Source organism: Berghia stephanieae, chromosome 1 (genome assembly GCF_034508935.2).
Source record: "Berghia stephanieae isolate SIO BIC M18660-M18661 chromosome 1, UCSD_Bste_1.3, whole genome shotgun sequence".
Classification (NCBI taxonomy): Eukaryota; Metazoa; Mollusca; class Gastropoda; order Nudibranchia; family Aeolidiidae; genus Berghia; species Berghia stephanieae.
The window spans coordinates 112949614-112974139 of record NC_088360.1 but is presented as its reverse complement, the minus strand read 5'-3'; the positions used below and the strand labels follow the sequence as shown (position 1 = coordinate 112974139).

Genomic DNA, 24526 nt, shown 5'->3' with positions numbered 1-24526 from the left:
CCGGGACGTTCAGCTTTAATTCTAGCTGCGTGACCCAAAAACAACAAACAGATGACCTCAGACTGATTTGAACCCGGGACGTTCAGCTTTAATTCTAACTGCTTGACCCCTAAGCTACAGAACCGCCTGCCAGACAGCAATATCTAATTATGCCGTTCCAAAATATTTTTTTTTCTTACCTTGAATACCAGCCCCTACTCTGTGGTTCTAAATGTCAGTTACACTTTGTGAGGATGGGGGTTCCAATAACTTAGTTGGTAGAGCACTCGTTTGTTTTGTTTTTAAGGGTTTTACGGCGCTTGCAACACATTTAGGTCATATCGGCGCCGGTAAAAGGAAGGAAATTGGATAGTAAAACCATTCTAGAGGTACAAATAAAAGAACTTGAGGAAAAAGTGGAACTAGTTCAAATAGGGAACAGATGTAGATTCCAAGAGCACACTATCAGTGTACTCAAGTTTGAGATCACTAAAGTCTCACCCATGCACCAGCACAAGATCCAACTGAGAGGAATACACTCAAATGTTTACAAATCATATGCTTAAAAAAGAACCAAAAAAAAAAAAAATAATAAAATAAAAAAAAAAACAAAAAAAATATTAAAAATTTTTTTTAAAAAAATATAATATAATAATAATAATAATAATAATAATAATAATAATAATAATAATAATAATAATAATAATAATAATAATAATAATAATAACAGTACACAACAGAGAGATTATTTACAAAGAAAAAAAAATATCATCTCTCAAAACTAAAAGAAAAAAAATATATCATCTCTCAAAACTAAAAGAAAAAAAATATATCATCTCTCAAAACTAAAACTATACATTCGACTGTTTTCCTCCCAGCCAAGAACTCCAGTCAGGGTCAGGACAGAACTACTTAGATACTTAGAGATACTTAGAGATGATTTCCAGCACAGGTTCTCAATGATCCTCTTCGCTGGACTCAGGTGTCATCTTTGTTTCTTCCGGTTGCAGATTACCGTGAAGACATAATCCAATAGCTATCCAGTCTGTTCTTGAATGAGTTAAGTAAATTAGCACTGACAACTTTCTCTGGTAGACTGTTCCACACTTGGACCACTCTAACACCGAAACTATGCTTGCGCACATCTAGTCTGGCCCTTTGTGTGAAAAGTTTCTTAGAAGTGCCCCTTGTTCCTGTCCTCAGGGAGTGCTCGGGCCAGAGTTTAAGTAGATTACCAGCTTTTTTTTTTAATTTTCCATTTAACATATTGTACACTTCAATCATGTCACCTCTTATTCTTCTATAACTTAGTGTTGGTAATTTCAGTTTTCTTAATTTCTCTTCGTATGTCATCCCTTTCATACTCGGGAGCTGCTTGGTAGCTCTTCTTTGGACGCCTTCTTCTATAAGCTCGATGTGAACTAAGTAATCTCATTCCAAGACAAAGACAGAAAGCAATTGGAAAACAGATACCGGGGGATAGAAGACACAGCAAGTACCTCCCTGCCCACTATGGGAGGTCAGAAACCCCACCCAGGTAGAGCACTCGCTTCACACACAAGAGATCGATCACGGGTGAAGTCGATATTTTTTTTCTGTCCCTTGTCCACCAAGCAGTGATTGGGTAACTGGGTCTGTTAGAAAGTACTTTGGTATAGTCAAGCATTTTACCTAAAGGGTAACAAGCAATTTCTATTGTCAGTTTAATGCTGTAGAAACTGGAATGAACTCGGATCTATGAGCATTTGATTTGGCTCTGAAAGACTACTTACACTTCGTGAATACCAAAAAAAAAAAAAAAAATAATTTTTTTTTGAAATCAGAATACCCGGGTCGCGGCTGATCAAAAGTTAAATCCCATTTTTATCGGGGAACGGAAACGAAGCCTGTGCATATTTGTATTTATCTCTACCAGAGTGCTCTGGTATTCAAGGGGGAGGGGCGGGGGTTCACTAGTGACATGATTATATAAAAGCGTTTTACGGGTCTCGCTAATCACTTCCTATTGGTTTTTAGTTTTAATGGCAAAAATAAATCATTAAAACATATTTTACAGATGCCTGCATTGAGATTTTAATCTGGGTGGACAATAAATTAATTAAACCTGAATTCTGGGTTTTCAATACACTCATTTTTACGTCAATACGCGTGTGTTTACTATTTAGATTTGTCAAGGTGTAGGTAGTTTGTCTAAAACATCTGTGGAATAATTCTGATTGTCTATTCAACAAATTTATGGAAAAAAGCTGGCGGCCCTTCTAAGTCTTGAATTTGAATATGTTTAGTGAGCTGGGGATATACTGTGGAGTTTTCTATCTTATTACACAGTACCTTTTGAAGACACAATGCACATAGTGTTGAGAACAGAACATATAATCAGCAAAACCCAAAGAATATGGCGCGGAAACAATTACACAGGAAAGACTTCACAAAATAAAGGGAATGCAGGGTAACGCTTCTCATCCTTATGGACAGTGCGGCTATGTGGTCTTGTGGTATGACACTCGCTTTCGTATCGGAAGGTCCTGGGTTCGAGCTTCGCTCGGCGCATAGTTGAGTCCTTGGAAAAGGCTCTTCACTCACATTCTCTCACCGTACTCAGGTGTAAAATGAGTACCTGGACGTTGACAGCGTTGCCTCTGTCCGAAACAATTGTATTATCGCCTAATAGGCATCATGTCTCGTCCTACATGTTAAGTGTTGCTGTTGGCCAGGGACCCCTGTAAAGCGCTTTGAGCACGTTTAGTGGATATTGCCATATATAAAAGCTCAATTTAATTTAGAATTTAGACAGTGCCCCAGTACGAGGAGAAAATGAATTCCCAGCAGTCCTTGTACTAAGCTTCACTGACTCCCCATGGGTACGCAATAATGAGATGGAGGTGGACTGGGGGGACATCCTCTCTGATCTGAGAGAAAAGCTTCCCAGGTTCCATACACGAACAGAGGACATGGTGGCGGCCAACAGAATAAGATCCAAGACTTAACAACAATCAATCTGCATCGGTGGGGCATGACAGCGTCGCCTGCTTGCTCTTGATGTGGAACAGCCCAGAGACTGCACCGAAAATGGATGGATCATCTCCGTCTTAGTAAAGATAATGGTGGAAAAACTCAGAGAATATCGTACTCTTAAGTGATTTTAATTACAGTGGCGAGAGAGAGAGAGAGAGAGAGAGAGAGAGAGAGAGAGAGAGAGAGAGAGAGAGAGAGAGAGAGAGAGAGAGAGAGAGAGAGAGAGAGAGAGAGAGAGAGAGAGAGAGAGAGAGAGAGAGAGAGAGAGAGAGAGAGAGAGAGAGGGGGGGCATAAGGGAATGTTTGTGTTTTTGAGAGTTTTACAAGAATTGAGAAGAGGTGTAGATTCCAAGAGCATCCAATCAGTGAACTCAGTTTGAGATCACCTAACGTCTCATCCAGACACAGGCACAGGTCCCCACTAAGATGAATACACTCAAATGTTTACAAATCATATAATTTATGTAAAACAAAAATAATACAGTGCATAACAAAGAGATGATTTAAAGGAAAAATAATAATTCCCAAAACTATAACTATACATTCAACTGTTTCCCTCCCAGCCAAGGACTCCGACCAGGGTCAGGACAAAACTAAGTCATCTCATTCCAAGAACGAGACAGAAAGCAATCGGAAAACATTTGAGGGGATAGAAGACATAACAAGTGAAAAGAAAAAAAGAAAATTGCAATGCAAATTTATTGCAATGCGGTCACAAGTTATGCAAAAAAAAACAAAACAAAACAAAAAACAAAAGCATTCAAACAAACACACACAGAAGGAAGACAAGTGTAGATTCCATGCAGAAAGCAGATATCTATGCTTTCACTTTCATGGGAAGTTCATGGTCCTCATTCCAGTTTTAACACTCATGGGCCACACAGGTGAAATGGGAAAGCATACGATGATTTGAAGTTACGTAGATTGTTCTAAGATGCCTTAAATAAAATTTAGTCTGCTTTTAGTTTGGTTCTACCGATATCACGAGTGATTCCCAGTATTGAATGCAAAATGGTCCTGATAGCTCAATTGTTTTGTTTGTTTTTGTTTTTAAGGGTTTTACGGCGCTTGCAACACATTAAGGTCATATCAGCGCCAGTAAAAAGGGAAAAATGGGATAGTAAAAAGTTCTAGAATTACAATAAAGCATCCAAGAAAAGGGAAGACAAAGGGGAATTGGTTCAAATAAGAAACAGGTGTAGATTCCAAAAGCACTCTATCAAAGTACTTAGTTTGAGATCACTAAAAGTCTCATCCAGACACAAGCACAGGTCCCCGCTAAGAGGAACACACTCAAATGTTTTACAAATCATATATAATATAAAGAAAGCATAATACAGTGCATAACAGAGAGATGATTTACAATGAAAAAAATTTCATCTCCCAAAACTAACTATACATTCGACTGTTTCCCTCTCAGCCAGGGCATCTGCCAGGACCAGGACAAAACCAAGTAATCTCATTCCAAGACAAAGACAGAAAGCATGTTGGAAAACAGATATAAGGGGATAGAAGACACAGTATGTACCCCCCTGCCCGCTATGGGAGGTCAGGAACCCCACCCAGATAGCTCAATTGGGACCGAGATAGATTCCGGGTGAAGTTGAGGGTTTTTTTTACTGACCCCCTGTCCATCCAGCAGTGATTGGGTAGCTGGGTCTGTTAGAATTCGTGGAAAGTGCTTTGCGATAGACTAACATTCTATCCAAATGGTAGCAAGCAGTTGCTATTGTCCATATCACACACAGAAGCCTTCATAAACTCCTGCTCCATATGCCTAATGGCTCTGAAGGACTATTTTACATCTCAATTTCAAAAACCAAAACTCATTCAGGACAAATGACACATAGAAATGATACATTTCTCCGATAGACAGTGCAGGTAGAAGGGTGATAAATTGAGGCTGACTTGCCAACCATAAACCATCATGTGACTTTTTGCAAGTCGAAACACCAGTTTTTACATCCAACATACATATATTTTGTTTTTGTTTGTTTGTTTCTTTAGGTCTCTTCCAACACAATTGAGGTTATATGAGAGACCGCTGAAACAAAAAAACAAGCAATCTAACAAAAATAGTACAAATGTAAATCAAAATCATAACCTAAAGATATCATAAGCTAAATTATAAATAACCAAGAACAAACAGGCAGAAGATTTACAGAAAAAAAAAATATATCCCCTGTCAAAAATACAATCACAAACCAAAGAAGCAGGATAGGCTAGTAAAGAGAAGAAGAAACGACATCACTATCGGATCGTATACCCATGCGAACATCATAGGTATATGATTCAACGGTGATGCTCCCATCCAACCACCCGCCAACATACATATAAGCATAAGAAAAAATAAGTGGAAGTAAAAAAACAACACCTAGTATTTTAAATCAAATACAGCAATTGATTAGATGAAGGAAAAATAAATCCAGACACCAGGGGAGGAAAAATGAAAACGATGAGTCTTACAAAAATTTGTACACGTTTATTCTTATAAAAACATTTAATTTTACAATGTTTCAAAGTATATTTCATACATATCGATCCATGTATTCTTAATATATTATACATTATCATAAATCAGGAGTTTGAAAAATATGAAAAAAGAAGCTTATGTTTAAATACAATATTGCATTTACAATATAAATTAGACTTGATGTATGTCAAAATATGATATCAATGAAATATAATTTTCAATCTTGTGAGGAAAAAAGGGGAGCAGCAATGTAGTGGTTTGTAATAAATAAAAATTAAATACACATTGCGTTGAAGTTGACGGAAGTTGTTCTTTGACAATTGAGATAAAAATTATACCCTTCTTATTCTCAATTGGAAAGACACTCTACATCATGAGAGAGAAAAAGCATAAAGAACGTTTATTCTTGGCCTACCTTATATCAGTCATGTATATTGAAGAACATCGTGGATGGCAAGGTGCACAAACTTAATTTCACGTATTTTTAGAATACATTAGAAATGAGAGAATACCCGATTGAGAAATCACAGATGTCCAGACACTTGTAATACATTAATAAACATTTATGCACACTTAAAGTCTATAGTCAATGTGGTATGGTCATAACATAGCTCATTGGCAAGAGATGGTTTCAGTACTGCTTTTGCATTGTGGTTGCTTAAAACTCCCTGAATCATATATCTAGTTTCACATTTCTAATGATTAAGAAACCAAAACTCCCCAAATCATATTTCTTGTTTCACATCTCTAGTTATTTTATTATTAAGATTAAGAGACCTAACCTTTGCCTTTCTAATTTCTAATTCATTTATGACAGACAAAGCAGAACCAATAAAAAGATGCCACCTAGTGAATGAAATATGATTCTCAACTCGTATAAAAATCTATGAAATTAAAAATTGTTTTAAATAGCAAAAATATCTGATTAGGAAATATCATAGTGTCAAAATTTTGGACTCAAGCGATAATTTAAACGAAACTTATTTTCTCCAATAGAGAAATCGAACATTATCTTATTCTTATACTAACTGCTTGACATATTTTCCCAATTGTGAGATAATATGGTCATAGAAACAAACACTATATGATGATGATAATTTAAATTATTTACAAAGACATCCTAAAATAAATAATTTACAAGACAGCCCTATATACCTTTCAGGGTAAAGTGGATATATTCAATCAGCAAAACCATACAGCCCTTCTTTTAGCCTAGACAAGATGGCAATTATTCAACGGTCACCAGTGGATTGTTAAAATAGACCTCAGAATAGGCTGAGGGTAGTAGACACCAAGTAGCAAAAGATTGAACACAGTAATGTTAATAAATATCTTAACGCACTTCATGTCGGTAATGAGCAATGATCTAAAATACCATTATGTTTCAAATATTTGGTGAGACTGAGAAAAGAACTGTTGCTGCCTGACAAATTTAATCTATAAAATTAGGTACATATAACTTATGTATAAATAAAAATCAAATACATAATATGAAAACAGTTGTTGATAGAGATAAACATTTTTCAACACTTTCACCAAATGAAAATTTAGGAGGAAATTCCTTGAAATGTTTCACACTTCATTCAAACGTCTCATCCATATAGTTAAAACTTGCTCTTTTCTTTAAAGAAATACACATTCCTAACTCCTTTCAGATTGTGATCATTACTGATTAAACAATTATGAAAAATCTTGGATGGGAATGCAAATCTGTCAAAACCTGCTGCCTTTGATGATTGAAATTTTAAATAGGCATAAACAGAAGGTATAAAATTAGATTCAATTCACAACGGGACCCAAACATTCATACTATCAAACATAAAAATAATCCTGTACAATTAAAATAAATAAGATGTATGCCCTTAACTTATTTATAATAGCCACATTATTTATTTATAAACCCTGAGATATAATTAGCCGGAAGTCGAGTAAAACAATTGTGCTGCCGGTTTGACTGAATTCATTGTCCAATGTCAACATGATATAAAAGGTAATAAGTGTTGCATCAAAACAGGTATCCTTTGATGTTCCTTGATTTCATTATCTACTTGATGACACAGTTGAAAGTCGCCTTGTCATTTCAACAACTTTTTTCTCCAGTTCCTGAAAATAACAAAAAACAAAAAGGAGATATATATACCAATTGTTTGCATGTCTTTAAGAGTTTGACACTAGCACACTCAAAGGATATATCATAGCATATAATCAGGAAAAGGTAGATGATACATCCAAAAAGGATAGGTAAAAGGAAATAAAATTAGGCTTTATCATTGTTTGTACCATTACAAGCAGATAAAGAAAAAATAAAGAGGACAACGGACAATCCATCTGACCAGGGACCATCCAAAGGGTCGTATAAACACTGGGACGATATCCCAAGGCAAACAAGGAATCAATGCCAGGGCCTGGTCAAAACTGAATGACAAGAAAGAGCACATGGAGGTGGGAAACATCGATGAAAGGAATAAGCCTTCATACTGTATCAGCTGGGGAAGGTTTCTGTAAAGAGTACATCTACCCCCCCCCCCTCTTAAATACTAAAAAAAAATTAAAAAATAGAGCTTTATATAGCGCAATATCCACTAAATGTGCTCAAAGCGCTTTACAAGGGGTCCCTGGTCAACAGCAACATTTAACATGTAGGACGGGACATGCTGACCATCCCTGACTGAATAGGACTTCAGACTTATTTTTAAAATCCCAATTCTGTGTTTTCGATAATTGGTGCTGTTAATTCTCTTTTGACATTAAAAAAAATATGCCAACCAGATTAATGTGATCTCATTTAGATAATCTAATGGCAACTGATATTCATGACTCATATTAGATAATATCAGACCAAAAAAAAAAAAATAACCAAAAGGAAAATATTGACCCCAATCCACCATATAACGATGAAATGCACATAAATTCATGTTTTTTTTTTTTAACTAAAAAAAATGACGACACACGCACAGAAAACTTACCGTCACCATATCCAATCTATTATATGAGTGTCTGTGTTTAAAGACGATTTGACTTAATTGACTGTACATCTTTTCCAAACACTCAACATTAAAGCCCTCTGATGCAATCACCAGTTGGTCAAGAAGGTTGGACAGTTTTTGGGTGGGAACAACAAGCTTGTTCGAGCACTCGTTGAAAATGGATGAATCATTTTGAGATTTGTCTTCCTTATTGTTCTCATTGAAATCTAGATGGATGAAATATGGATGCTTTGAATGATCTCAATTTCAATTAATTAAAACAAGGATGTGAAAAATATAGATGAAAAAATTAATTGTGAAACATAAAAAGAAGTAGAAGAGAAGAAAAAAAAAAAGGCAAAAAGGGATAGCGTGGCACAGCAGTATGGCCTTCGCTTCGGACCCTGATGACTGAGTTTGACTCTCAACCACACTCTGTGGTCTTGAGCAAGTTACCTAACCCTAGCTTCACCATTTTATGATTACTAACTTATAATTCAATAATTCATGTCATACTTCTAATTTCTGGGTATAATTTTGGAAACAAAAATTAAATAGAAAAGCTATGATTGTGTAGAGAAGGTAGGAAACAAATTCTTACATTGAATATCGGCCAGTTTTTTTAGAAAGACATAAACATAATTTGGCCCAGGGCAGCACTTTACCATTGCACTAGTGTTGGCATGTTGTGAAATAGTACTCCCATACATTTCTTATAAAATGAAAACAAAGGCCAAAGAGCGATTTAAACCATGTATATTATGAAAGCAACTAAAATGAACTTTGTCAATTAACAAACTTAGTATAGAAATAAAATATAGCTGAAAGTAGGGGTCCTGCACACTAGAATCACATATTTTTCACGAAAGGGAGGGAAAAAAAATCTTCCTGGAAATACAGATAGTGACGTTGTGGCACTAATATGGTTGTATAAGTTTAAAAGTGATTATGTTATGGTGTTTTGTTATGTATTGTTTTGTCTTTATCATGCTAATATCTCATGAAGAATCAATTTACAGTCAAGATTTTACAATTACTTTTTTTTGCTTTTCTTCATGTCCCTCAAATCTACAGTGGATTATTCTAACAATTACCACAACAATGTTCGCAGAAACATTTCAACTTGCTAAAATCTGTTCACTTAATGTGGCAAGCTATGAATTGGAAACAAAAGAAAGAAAAAAAAAAAAATATTTAAAAAAAAAAAAAAAAAGGGGGGGGGGGGGAAAGAGGAGAGGGATTCTAAAGAAAAGAAGAAAAGATCATTTATCATTTATAAAATAGATTGCAATACCTTTTAAATGAGATGATGATGATGATGAAGTCGGCTGTGCTTCCTAAATAAAAAGAAATACACAAAAATTTAAGAATTTGTAAATGTTATGAATGAAATAATTTTTCCTGATCTTAAATTTGTAAAAAAAACAATTTTTTTTTATTAACCCATTTCTAACCTGACATCACATTTTACCATTTCCAATAACAGCAACGTAGCTCAGGTTTTAATAAAGCATAACGATGGTCAGTGGAACAAACCTCTGAAGTCCCGAGGTGTGATCCACCCAAAATTAAATAAAACATGGTGCGCAAAGCTTGTATGTAGACTTCAGAGTTTTGATCAGCCGATCCTGAAAATCGGGACTTCAGAGGTTTGACCTGCCAACCATCGATAAGTCATATATCTCTCTCTGATTTCTTAGTGAAAACAGATAAGTCTAGTCATAACCTATAACTAAGAAAGTATAGTGTGAAAATAAAAGCATTGATAGGTTATCATAATAACTTTGTAATTTTAACATATTTTCGTTAAAAAATCTTTAATGTGCAAACCGACAGAATGTACGGCCATATGGTATATTTTTTTTCTGTTATTCTTTTTGTTGTTGTTGTTTAGTGTTACATGTTGACAAAGCATATGTTGTTTTTATGCATATATATTTTGGTTATCATCAGCTAAATTCAAATGGTCCAAACTTTTTGTTTCCAACAAGGTAACTATTTTTTATTTTGGTCAAAGCCGTCTACTACTTTAAGAAGTTAGCTTATAATGATTGAAAAAAAAAAAAAATAGCAATAGAAAATAATAATTATAACAATTAAAATAATAATAACAACAACAACAACATCAACAATAAAAAAAATAATAATAATATTGCAACAGAGAGGTCTGTTAAAAAAAAAGACACCACCCCAATTTATACCAAGAATTAAGAAACAAATTATGCATCTTGATTGATTGAGTGTGTAAATAAAAGAAGCATGTATTTAAAATTACCTCTAACTTATTGTCCATGCTGTCACGTGAATCTCCATTGCCTTCAAGAGAGCTCCCAGCTCCACTGTCCACAACACTAAAATCCAGATCTAATGATTTCACTACAGACGCTTTCTTTGCCTCTGATTGGGACTCCACTGCTTCTGTCAAGTTTTCTAATTTTTTACCCAGAAGTTCAGAAACATCTACCTGGTCTGGATTAAAGACATCATAATGGAGACACTACTTATTACATAATGGAAATTATAAATAAACAAATAAATGAAGCACACAAAGGAAGAACCGGTGATATCTTATGTTCACATTGTATAGAACAGCAAATTTAAAGTCAGAAAAATTATACTCTAAAACTTACCATAAATGATTCTCAAAACAATACAGCACCATAGAGAATTGATGCAATAATTTGCAAAAAATATATTGTTTATATACCACTAAGGACCAAAATAAACCATCCATCACCAAACCATGTATAGCTCAAAATTATTGCAGGAAAGGGGGAGAAACTCTTTTACAATAAATTTAATATTTTATCAACCTCTATTTTTTTAAAAAAATTGTTTTTAACTTTAAACACTAACCTGTTTGATCATTCTTCTGTGTACTATTTAATTTTTCTCCAGTATTACTTTTATCCACAACTTCTTGAGTAATTTCCTCTTGTTCCTCAGTTTTTGCTGTTTCTTGAAGAAGACTTCCCTCTTGAGGCAAGTCCTTTAATTTTGTCTCCACACTGGATTTTGAAGCACGAGGACTTAAACTTTGTCGTCTAGTGGTCACTCCACTTGGTATAGAGGTAGGACTTCCAATTCTTACAGACTTTCGAACAGGGCTTTTCATATCTGTTTCTTTTCAGAAAACAAAAAACAAAATTCCAAATTATTGGTATGCCAATCATATGGGCCATCAATAAAACTAGGAAAAAATACAATCATTTACTTTCAAAAGCATGCCTGCTCAGTCAATAAATAGTTAATAAAATCGCAGACCTGCCAAATTGAAAACTTCAATTTTAGTAATTCTTATGTCAATTATTAGTAATTTGACAAGAAAATTAGTAATTTCTGAAATCGTATATGAACAACCACAATTTGAGAATAATGATCACTTCAACATTACATCACTGTAGGAATACTTTATTATTATTATTATTATCATTAAACTAGTAGTAGTAGTAGTAGTAAAAAAAAACTAAAAAAAACTTAGGGCTTTTATATAGCACAATATCCACTAAAAGTGCTCAATGCGCTTTACAAGGGGTCCCTTGTAGTAGTAGTAGTAGTCGTAGTAGTAGTAATAGTAGTAGTAGTAGTAGTAATAGTAGTAGTAGTAGTAATAGTAGTAGTAGCAGTAGTAGTAGTAGTATGGTTTATTATTATTATTATTATCATTATACTACTAGTAGTAGTAGTAGTAGTAGTAGTAGTAGTAGTCGTCGTAGTAGTAGTAGTAACAGTAGTAGTAGTAGTAGTAGTAGTATTAGAAGTAGAGTAGTAGTAATAGTAGTATTATTATTATTATTATTATTATTATTAGTAGTAGTAGTAGTAGTAGTAGTAGTAGTTCTTCTTATCATTATTATTATTATTATTTAAGTATTACTGAGAATTTAAAATTTATACTTTTCCAATAAAATTTCTTAATTGGCCATGAAATTTGTCTAAAATTCGTAAAATTATGAAAAGATTCGTCAGGTGTGAAATCGACATTGATGATTAATTCAATTGTATTTCATGACAAATTTGAAAAATTCTTTCCAGTCTCGAAGCTCCACTAGCAGGCATGACTTTCTCAGGAAAGTTTTTAAAAAATCAGATCAGTGTTAAAGAAAAGAGAAGTCTCAGTGTATAAACATAAAGTTGCAACTCTGTAGCTAAAAACTTGCTCACTTACCTGTGCTTTCACTAGTATCAATATTTAAAGGTTGATTAACTGAAGCTGGACGGCTCCTTTCAGTCTTTTTCTCTTCGTGTCTAGTTTTAGATGTGCTTAATGCCATTTTCCTAATCCTCATCAAATTCATATGATCTTGTAAAAACTTCCTCCTGCGTTTGCGTGAGGGTCTACACCAAACGCACTTGTTTCGAGATTTCTTAGAGACAGGATCTGTTTGTGCTCCAGAGTGATGTGGCTTTGGTAAGATTTCAGAATCCTCTACACTGTCATTAGCACCAGTTTCCTCTTGGCCACTTTCATTATCAGAAATCATCTCCTGTGATAACACTGATTCCTCTCCCTCTAAAATATCAGGGATTTGATTTGAACTTTCTTCAACATCATTGTCATCCTTTTTATTGACTTGAGGGGATGCCTTTTTCCTCTCTACTTCCTCCAAAGAAGGAGTGGGATCAATCTGGAGCCCTCTCACTCTACGACTGAACCTTTCACCATCAGGTTTAGGAATAGAGCGGACAGGTCTGGTGGAATCCAAGTAGCTTGGAATGATTGCTGCATTACGAGTGGATGGCTCACCATTCTGTACTATTGGTTTGGTACGATAAAAGTTTGGCACTGTCGTGGATTTCAACCCTGAAAAATGCAAAATATATATCATAAGAGAGAGAGAGAAAAAAAAAGACTTTTAAAAAAATTCACTTACAACTCTGCTTTAATGAAGCTGTTTCAGTTTTCGAATAAATTTACTTTTGTCATTGTTATTATTATTATCATTATAAAACAACCTGAAAATTTGTGGCACGATGATGAAAAAAACAAAAAAAAAACAACATGAAAACCATTGCTAAAAAGTGTGAATGAAACCAACAGAACAAATTAATTTTTAATTGCCAAATTGAGAAAATGATCAATCCATCTAAACCTGGACCAGAAATTTTGAACAATGGCATAGATATTTGATTTTGTTTTTAATAAGATAGTAAATAAACGAGCAAAAAACTTGTTTCGATTTGAAACTGAAACATCCTGAAATAACATACAAACCACGTGCCACTGAATTTGATGGCTTTTAAATAAAAAAAAATAATTATGCCAATGGAGAGTATATCTAACTGCTTCAGAATCAATTTTATTGAATATAAACATTTGCCTTCGAGGCCATTATTATCAGTATAGTTATCATATGTGTTCCAATTTAACAAATGGAGTTTTGAATTTATAATTCTTTTCAGTCTAAGAAAGCAGCTTGACAATAAGTAAAATCCTAATATAGATAAAAATTTTTCTTATTTGGTTAAAATAAGTAGATATCACATCTTCCTAATACTTATTGAAAGACAGCAAGAAGTTGAGCATTGAACTGATAATTAAGTAATTTTCTTTCTCTACTCCCCTTAAAAAACTTTTTGAACTTTAAAATTTTGATAAAAGATTATAAAATGTTCTGTTTTCGAGGTTATTGATTCAGATTTTTGAAATGAAATATATATCCAGAATACTGAAGGCATTTTATGACCAAAACCATGCCAAAGTACAGAGTATGCAAATATATACATTATATATGCAAATCCATTATAACTTTTATTCTACTTTCATGTCCGAATTTATATATATATTTGATATTTATCTTGTTTTTATAATTAGCTTCGTATTTTCATCAATTAGTTCGCTCTAAAATCTATTTATTGATGCATATTTACATGGTGCTATATCTACATTATTTATTATATATTTATACATTCAAATACTATGCTTTATTTTTACTTTTTATTAACCTGTGTTGGCTATGTGCAATCCTTCACAATCTATTTTCAAAAATCTATTTAGATTAAAAATCCATTATTACAACTCTATTCTACTTTCATGTCCGATTTTTATAGCATTGCTTGTAACAGCTGTATATTTTATGAATATTTTATTATATTTGATGTTTATTTTGTTTTTAATTAGCTTCGTATTTTTAGTTCATGACATTGTATAAATCTGTGCTAATATAACGATGAATGATGTGTAACATTATGATAATTTCCATTCAGGATCAATGAAGTAAAAAAGAAAATTTTAAAAATTGAGCTTTATATAGCGCAATATCCACTAAATGTGCTCAAAGCACTTTACAAGGGGTCCCTGGTCAACAGCAACATTTTACATTTAGGACGGGACATGACGCCTGTTAGGCGATATTACAATTTTTCGGACAAAGACAGCGCTGTTAATGGCCAGGTACTCATTTTACACCTGAGTACGGTGAGAGAATGTGAGTAAAGAGCCTTTTCCAAGGACTCAACTATGCGCCGAGCGCGAGGCTCGAACCCAGGACCTTCCTATCCGAAAGCTAGTGTCATACCACTAGACCACATAGCCGCAAGTATATCTTATCTTATCTTATATGCAACTCTCTGAAATGATTTGATATTCATTGAAAAAAATGGGTGGCATATAACTAAATGAAGATTAGCTGTCATTATGCTGACAAAACTTTTTAAAAATTGGAGGTGTCAAATTGTGAAAGTTTCAAAAAACAGAAATATTCCAGAGATCTGGTGCACATGTCAACTCGTGACACTTTTAGGTTGACTCAGTGTAAGTAAAGAGGAAAATTATAGGATTACCAAAAACCTTACTTGAGCTGACCAACTTTTTTTCTTGACGCCAAGTGATAAAAAAAATCAATTAAAACTAGGAAAATAACTTATAGAATAAAAGCTAATAGCAGGAGAAAATTGTCCACCTGCACAGTCATGTATATTCAAAACCCTGGTAAGGTTTTATAAGTTTTTTGCTTTGATTTTTTTTTTCATTGTCATATTTGCCATCTGAGGAAAAGAAAGTAGAGGTAGTCTAGGGTTGGGGGCACTGTTAGCTCAGTTGTAGAGCACTTTCTTCACATGCAAAGGGACCAAGATCTATCCAGGACTGTTAGCTCAGTTGTAGAGCACTTTCTTCACATGCAAAGGGACCAAGATCTATCCAGGACTGTAAGCTCAATTGTAGAGCACTTTCTTCACATGCAAAGGGACCAAGATGTATCCAGGATAAAGTCCATGGGGCCAAATGGCTTTGAAGGACTACTTTACATAGATTTATTTTCTACATTTTGTAATCTGATATGTTGCCAGACAAAAATGATGTTAAAAACACCAAATTCCATAACCAATCTTTGCTTAGCAATTGAACATAGATAACTTGGAGAAAAAAAACGAAAATTAGCACATATAATATGAAAAACAGACCTCTTCTTTTTCGAGATTCTTCAATTTCCACACACATTTTTTCAAATTCTTTATCAAGTTCAGTTCTAATGATGGCGTAGGCTGTATCTTTCAGAGCACAGGCTCGGTGGCGAATTACTTTATCTGAAAGCAAAAGTTAATAACAAAGACAATATAAGAACTTTCATTCATTAATAAGATAACTGTAGATCATTTAATAACAGTAATGATAAAATATAGTTAACTTCAGAAGTGCAATGTTTGAAATTACAAGATGTGTTTGTTGAATTTTGCTTCATACCCGTCTTATTTATACTACTGTGATGTAGTCCATCTTGGTTAACTAGACAGTAATAGAGCTTTTTTCCCCCACCTACTATATAATGCCTTTTGGTGACACCATTCTGACTCCTCAGACTGATTTTTGGGAGAAAAAATGTTGGTAGTCTTATTGGTAAGTTTAAAACACTCATTACTCAAAGCGCATGGAGCATGACTTCGTCATGGTTATGCACTGTAGAAATGCTATTTATTATTATCATTATTACTGTGGTGTCCTTTCATGTACTGTTCCATTCTTAATTAGACCGGTTGCCTAGGGTAGTTTTAGAATGCAATCTTCTATGTCTTATCAACTGTCAAAAAATATTCTTTTACTGTCATGCCCTATAAAGGTCTTTATCAGGTAGGTTAATGTTATCGCCTGAGGTGGGCTAAGAAATCAATCTTCTTAAGGATGGAACAATTTAAGAATCCCCAAATTCAGACAACAGGGCTAGTCATAGTAAGCAATTGAAAATAAAAACAAAGAGGGGTTAGTAAACAATTGATAGATAACCCTTTACCTATCCATCAATTTATGCTTACCCATAGGACCCCTGTCAGGATTGTATTCCAAAGCATTAGAGCAGATCAGATCAATGTCATCCATGAAAGATCGCACTGTACTGTATTCATGACAGTCAATTTTTGACATCATTGTAGACATGTCCATGGGGTTTTCAATGACATCATAATAATCAGGAGCCTAAAAACAGATTTGATACATAATTTTATAATTAAAGTATATAATAGAAAAATAACTACAAAGTTTATCATTTCAAACTTCTGTGTTAAAATCAATGAATACTAAACTCAACCTTATAAGTTATGATGTAGGGATGAAGGCAGATAAAGTTTAAGAAAACGAGAACCAGGATTTGCCATAATAGGTATGCATAGCATATGTGTATTATTATAGACCTGTAAATGAGCTCTATAAAAATTGACTGAAACTCTTCGACAAACTGAAGATTCAATTATTTCTTAAAAAAATAAGGGCATCATTGGAGAGGAGAGTGATAAATACAATATATCAAAATAGTGGGTGTTATTTCTTACTGGAAGTATGACTGCCATAATTTGATGTAGAAGGAATGCTAAATAAGCATGTCATTCATATAGGTAAAGATGACTTCATCAAAGTCATATTCCTGCCTCTGGAATTTTTTTGACATAGAAAAATAATCACCATTATCATCTTTAACTTCTAGCCATGACCAATTGAATTTATTCCTCACGGGACTCACATCTTTATCGATGCTCGACAAGTCTGAATTGCGATCCATGAACAGCTCAGCCATTGTGAGAACATTAGAATAATGTAGCAATGAGCAAACTTGATTTTCAATCAGTAAATGACAGAGAAAAAAAAAAAACTTAAATAAATATGACTTCAGGCCAATACACTGAATTATTAAGTAGAAGTGAATTATCAAGAAGAAACTTCGGCAGGCGTAGCGGAAAAATTCAAAGAATCGAAATGAAGGTAAATCGCCACAAAACAGCAAGCTCGCTTGGGCTTGAGCAAAACAATGCCAGAAAACGTCCTGATTTGCACGGGAATTAATTAGGCTACTTACCATTGTTCCTTATGATCAGGTACTCAATCAGTGAAGAAACGGTCAACCAGTTTGTTTACAACGTGAGGCAATCGAAATGTGCTTGTAGCAATCTATCCTACCTTTCGATTTGAAGATGTCTACATAACGGACTTGCGGCATTCGCAATTTACTTTATCATAGTTTTGAGACTCGAAGGGTAAATGTGGTCAATTTTGGCTTAGATGAAACAGTGAAATTTATCGCTCGGTGGCTCAGTTAAAATTGGCTACAGTTGGGATCACGACGGATTGGAAAGTGAAAAAATAATTTAACGAAGGATGTGTGAAAATACCCAGGGAAGTGTTCAGACACGCCTTTTATAAAAAGCGTCGCTTTGTCTTGGCAATATATACATCGTTAATATAAACGGTCCCCATGAGCTATGCGTAGCGCTGTGGAACACTCCTAATTATTTTACGGTCATTCGACTACGATTTGTGAATTCTTTCTTTTTTTATTTCTTTCTTTCTTTCTTTCCTTTTTTAAATATTTGAATTTGACAAATTGACTGATTTCAGTTAATTGACTGAGAATTTACAGGTCTATATTATTAACATTTTTGATTCATGCACTAACATTGAGGAATTTGCATCTATTTATTTGTCACAATTACGGGATGAGCCAATTGTCAGACCTGTTATAGACAATAGGAAAAAATATATGCATCAAATACAATAAAGAATTTCACCCTATTCTTAAAAATTGTCACATTCAAATGCTTTAGAATAATTAAATTTGACCTCATATCGATTTCTGAGTGAAACGTTTTTCCTCTAAAATTTAATTTATACATCAAGAATTAACAAAAAAAAATTCATATCCCACCCATAAATCAGTTTTTTACGTATAAGTGACAAGTCTCATTCGTGTAAGCCATATGGCTCACTGAACCAGAGTTTCAGTGATGTTAAATGGACAATCACATTTTTTTATCCATTGGATTTGACACTTGTTTAAAACAAAGCATCTTCTACCTGATCAGACTGGCTCAGCGACCCAATTACTACTGGGTGGAAAAAGAAGAATAAACTTGCTTGTGATGCGATTCCCCTGTTCTATAAATAATTGGAATTCTTTCTGTATTGTATGCATATGACAATTCTGTATGGTATGTATATGACATGGTCTCAATGCTAGGCTGTTAGTTGATTTGTTTAAACATAAAATGATTCAAATCAAACAGTACATTGATAAATAAAAAAAAAAGACAGTATTATTACTAACATTTTCAATATTCACTGGTTTGGTGAAAATGGAAAACTTTTTGTCACTTCCAAGCTTGTGGAGTACATCACGCAGAAAAATTCTCAACTCCATCAATGTCAGTTCTTCCTTTTCCAACAAGGAATTCATTTCTTGCTTGGTAAGCTCCGTTGGTTTGACAGGTGCAGCCTTTGGCAATACCTCTAGCATTCTTTTTGCTATTTTGGGAGGAAAAAAATAAATTTTAATGAATACAAAATAGAAATATTACATTACATTACCAAATCACTTCTGAAGAAATATAGGACTATTAACTGTATTTGAAAATTACACAAAAATCTCTGGATCACATTGAAAACATAACTTTTGTATGTTAATATATAAGCAATTCATCACTATAAGAAATACATCTCAAAAACTAATAACCACATTTGTTTAATACTGGGGAGGCGGGGGGAAATGTAAGTTTACAAATCTGAAAGCAAAATTTGGGAACTGATAAAACCATCACCAAGGATGGAACCATATATTATCAACAGCTAAAGAATCTCAAGTGGGAGCTGAAAGCCAAAGCTTCAGTGAAATAGCATCAGTGAGATATCTAGAGGAACAGGGTTATGCTTGAGTTTTCTTAGTGTACTAACTTTATCTTTAACTGAGCTTAATCCTCCAATTCACATTATATCATTACTCAAATCAATGTATATAAATTCTATTTTTGTGGTAAATGTCTAATTAGTGAGAATTTCTCTTCTACCCCCATATCATATGGGATCTAAAAGAGTAAAAATCAACAAACAAGTCTTCTAAAGCTATTTGTTCAAAATAGAAGAACTGAAAATCTATCAGAATATTGAAAAGAAAAAAAAATAAGGAGATGAAGTTAAAGTCAAAATTTGAACATTTTAAATAGCACCTATCATTTTTTGTTTTTTTTTAGGGGTTACGTTGCTTGCAACAATTTCAGGTCATTTCACGGCCAGTAAAAAGGAAGTTAGGGGAAAAGATGTAGATCTGAAGTTAAAAACACCAAAGAAAAAGTAAGACAGAGGGGAATGGTTCAAGTAGGGAACAGAAATTTCCACGAGAAGCCTATTTTATTTTGATATGATGAAAAGTCCTGTCCAGACACAAGCAAAAAAATTCGCTATGAAGGAAAAACAAATGCTTACTAACTACAATATATTCAAAACTAAAAATTATAATGGTACATGGCAGAGAGGTGATTTACAAGGACAAATAGTATAATCTCTCCAAAATAAAAATACATTTAATTACTTCCCTCACAGCTAAGGATCCCTGACTGGACCAACTTTACAATTGGAGATTTCAATCAAGAGCAAAGACAGAGAGCAACATGGAAAGGTAAGACAAGGTATAGGAGGATGAGGATAGAAGACACAACAAAATGACCTCTCCACCCATCATGGGAGGCAGTTGACCTCATTCTTAGCCTATCAGAGTAATAAATGGTCAATTTAATAATAGATTAGGGAGTTAGGATTATATTTGAACAATGCTCAGGAAACCAATGAAGAATAATAAATTGAGCTTTTATATAGCGCAATATCCACTAGACGTGCTCAAAGTGCTTTACAAAGGGTCCCTGGCCAACAGCAACACGTAACATGTAGGATGTGACATGATGTCTGTTCGGTGATAGTACATTCTTTTCGGACAGAGACCACGCTGTTAACGCTGAGGTACTCATTTTACACTTGAGTACGGTGAGAGAATGTGAGTAAAGAGCCTTTCCCAAGGACTCAACTATGCGCCAAGCGAGGTTTGAACCCAGGCCTTCAGATCCGAAAGCGAGTGTCTTATATCACAAGACCACATGGCGTGCAATAGTTGAAATCACACCAACATAGAAGTGTTCAGTTTTATCTCAGTCCAGTCAGGGATCCTTAGCTGTGAGGGAAGAGTAATTAAATGTATAGGCTTTTTCTTTTAGAGAGATTATACTATATGTCCTTGTTAATCATCTCTCTGCCATGTACCATTATACTTTTTTGTTTTGAATATATTGTGCTTTGTAAGCATTTGTTTTTCCTTCATAGCTAAATTCTTGGTTTGTGCCTGGATGGGATTTTAATTATATCAAAAAGGCAAATTGATGGAATAAGTCAATAAAAAACAACAATAAATTAGGACTGGGACAGCCAATGTGAATCTAAAAAAGAAAGGTTTAAAATCCTAAAGACCTTTCATATTCACAATGACAAAATTAATCCACTTGCAGTGTCAAACGGACAAAAAAACTTGCTACCATTTGAATATGAAAGTCATTTTAAAAAATCATAAAAAAGTATCCTCATTTTTATAGGGGAATATGAAAAGTTTAGCTAAGAATCTGAATTATGAAGTGTAAACTTCATAACACCAACATGAAATGAAAATAAATATAAAAAGAGCTTAAAATTAGATTCTAAAAATGGAATAAAACTTGGAAAACCTAATCCAAAATTTAAACCAAAATACAATAAATGCAAACATTTTTTTACTTTTAAAGCCACCTTTAACAGTTTTTCGACGCTTTTTCCTTGAACGACGATGAGCTAATACTTGTTTGGTATTTGATCTTGGAAAATAATGACAAAATGCTGATTTTCCTGAGGTAAATTTCTCTCTTTCAAGGTGAGTTAAGTTGATTGGCAGAATTTGATCAACGTCTGAATGAACATAAGAGTCTACATAGCTTTTCCTGTATAGCATTTGTATAGATCCAGAGGAGAGACAAGCCCTTGATTGTGTTGTTTTTTTCAAACGATGTCTAATAACAAAGCCAGAGCTTGATGGTAAATAGCTAGATTGATCAATTCTCTTGAGATATCGTAGGTGTCTATCCGATAATTTTAAAGAACAGAAATTTTTGTTTATTCTCTTGAGGTAACGTACATGTCTGTCTGAGAGATGGTTATTGGAGCAGTTTGTGTTAATACAACTCTTTGACCTTGTCACTTGTTTTAGACATGGTCTAATTCTTTCAAATCTATTTCTCAATCTTTCAAAATTTATTCCGGCAAAATTGGAACAAAAATTGGAGTTGTATACTGAGGAGTTGGTTGTTGAACAATTGCATTCGTTAAAATCTGAATATTTTCTACCCTGATTATTATTGCACCCATGCAAAGTTCTAGTTGGTCTTAAAGACATCTTGTGAGTCTTATTCAAAATGGAATGAGAATGTTTTCCTCTTTTAGAAAGAAACTCTGAGCTAGTGTGACAAAACAATTTTTCCCAATTCTTGGTAAAATGCATCATACGTCGAGGTTCATGGCATTTACTAATATTACATGGTAGAAAATTTGTCTTCTCAGTTCGCTCCATAAGTTTTATCATTTGTTCTGGAAGGAGATTGAAGGAATTAATTACTCTATGTAAATAACTGCAAGGCTGTTTTTTTATGATCACAATCAATCTATCTTCTTAGAAAAAAAAAAGTCGCTTTGTAAACCTTTTTTAAAAAAAAATGAACGACACTTTGCTAAATTGCAATGCCTTTTCCCTTCAAACTATTGAAGGGGATAAATGTATAAATTATGAAAGGTTTTAGAAAGTATATAATTGTTAAAATTGAAGATCAGGGATTCTAATTGTTTTATCAAATAAGCCAACAATATTTAGAACAAAATAGACAATATTAAAAAAGAAATTAAGTCATGATGTTATATATTGATATCTATCAACACAATAGCATAATCAAGAAAATTAAGTGCTCTCGGGTTTCAAACAATGTTTTGGATTCCTCATCATGAGCAAAAATTGAAGATTTGAATGTCTGAGTGGTGACAAATCAAGCTAAATGATGAAACTTGGAACATTTTTGACTCTATCCTTCACATAAATTAATTTAAACATTGCACTACAAACAGGTAGGTGCCATATTGACAGAGCAAATAAGATCTTTTAACAGATCATCAAATGTTGAGCTAAGTCTTAACACAGTAGACAAATTTCCTTCCCCGAAACCGTAAGATGCTTGGGTTTTATTTCTCTTTCATTACAAATATATTTGTTTCAGTTTAGGGATATGCAAACAATAATGAATCCTTTTAAAGGAAAAAAAAGCCAATCAAACAATTATTTCCATTTAAAAAGGAGAGGATTTAAATCGGGGACATACATCGTGCCATTTGACATAATGTAGAGTTTTTATCTACAATACCAAGGCAGGATTTGCACACAGTACAATGAAAGTTAAACAATTTAATGAAAATGTTCTGATTTTTATGTTATGTTATATAACACAAAGCATGGAATATTAATGTAAAATTCTCTGATTAATTAAAAATAAAAACCATGATTTAAAAACATACCAGCAGTTTTCTTCTGTGGAGGAGCCTTGCAAGAGTGATGGAGTAATAACTCCTTGAAGAAAGCCTTCCTCTCATCAGCATTGGGATTAGCCATCTTCATAACCTCACCTGACATTTCACTGAATAATAACTTCAACTGTGAAAAGATTCGTATAAACATTAGGCTATCAGATGCAAGGGTAAAATCAATCACAATAGTATTTCTATTTTAACTTCTTTACATTAATTATTTACTTGGAACAACCATAAATGTTTCACACGCTGCATTGTGAACAAAATGATAAGGGAAGTGTGTGAGTTTGAAGATGATTAGGCGGTGGGGTTAAGAATTAAGAAGAATATCACAATAACTTTTCAACATACCTGAATATCAAGACAAGAATATGGTTGCTCACTGGTAGCAAGTAACAGGAGTGGAGTGGTTGGATTCAAATCTTGAATAAGAGTAAGCAGAGTGGTGCGTAATGTGTCTCCTAAAACATCCCACCACTGGTTTATGTAAGGCATGTAGATGATACTTGGGCACTTCCTGCGAGCTTCATGAAACACCTTAGATACCAAAGAACACAGATGAGAAATGATAATAATTTAAAACTAAAATTTGTATTGATCTATAATTGAAATCTCCAATATAATACCCCTTAAAATCATCTTAATGGGGAGGAGAATTTAAAAAAAAACACCCCCCCCCCCCCCCCCCCAAAAAAAAAAAAACAAACCCCCAGCAAATAAGAAATTGATAGAGAGAACTCTTGTTGCTCTGAATATTTCGTTCAGTCAACAACTTGAGATACTTACATTTGCACATGATTCTTCAGGAGTCTTGGCAGTAACTGCATACAAAGCAGGTAAATCCAAAACATGAACTGGCAAATCTTCCATTTTGTGAATGAGAGCAGGTGCAATATAGGATGTTTGTCCTTGTCCTGAGAATCCAGTTAGCATTATACGAGGACGGAAAGTAGTTGGTTGATGAGAAGAAAAGCTGTTTTAAAAAGAATTGAAAAGAAACAATGAAAAGACTACCAAACGGATTTCAGCTATCAACCGAGTAATTTCAAAAGGATAGGAAAACAAGAGAAAATGTTTAATAAAAGGGCTCCAGAAATTTCATTGTGATATTTTACTCTGCATAGAAATCCAAACTATATTTTATGAACAAATTATAATCCCGAAAATAAATAAATAAAAATGATCTTATAATTTAATTGCATTCTTCATTTTAGTCTTAATACCCGTCTCTCCATTGCTGAAGCACCAGATTTT

General features: G+C 33.7%; 2 protein-coding genes across 7 annotated transcripts in view; both read right to left on the bottom strand.

Moving 5' to 3' along the window:
- Positions 1–990: 990 nt before the first annotated feature.
- Positions 991–1341, bottom strand: LOC144962552 (uncharacterized). Its single transcript, XM_078895587.1, has one exon. It carries the CDS (start codon positions 1339–1341, stop codon positions 991–993), a length of 351 nt encoding a protein of 116 aa, XP_078751713.1.
- Positions 1342–5461: 4120 nt separating this feature from the next.
- Positions 5462–24526, bottom strand: part of LOC144962758 (uncharacterized) — a 51063-nt gene continuing 31998 nt past the window's right edge. The window contains exons 18-30 of one of the 6 annotated variants that reach the window (XM_078895985.1): positions 24059–24245; positions 23624–23809; positions 23261–23396; positions 21446–22288; positions 18963–19159; positions 16684–16843; positions 15838–15960; positions 12602–13237; positions 11290–11556; positions 10709–10902; positions 9728–9770; positions 8434–8660; positions 5462–7570 (exon numbers count right to left, since the gene is read on the bottom strand). In XM_078895985.1, the coding sequence (XP_078752111.1) occupies positions 7508–7570; positions 8434–8660; positions 9728–9770; positions 10709–10902; positions 11290–11556; positions 12602–13237; positions 15838–15960; positions 16684–16843; positions 18963–19159; positions 21446–22288; positions 23261–23396; positions 23624–23809; positions 24059–24245 (3262 nt within the window). In that variant the 3' untranslated portion in view covers positions 5462–7507. The remainder of the gene's footprint in view (positions 7571–8433; positions 8661–9727; positions 9771–10708; positions 10903–11289; positions 11557–12601; positions 13238–15837; positions 15961–16683; positions 16844–18962; positions 19160–21445; positions 22289–23260; positions 23397–23623; positions 23810–24058; positions 24246–24526) is intronic. The other 5 variants (XM_078895986.1, XM_078895988.1, XM_078895987.1 and 2 more) reach the window with 5 other exon arrangements.

Excerpts from the sequence above, each read along its gene's own strand:
- LOC144962552 (XM_078895587.1), bottom strand. The coding sequence starts at position 1,341 with ATGAAAGGGATGACATACGAAGAGAAATTAAGAAAACTGAAATTACCA.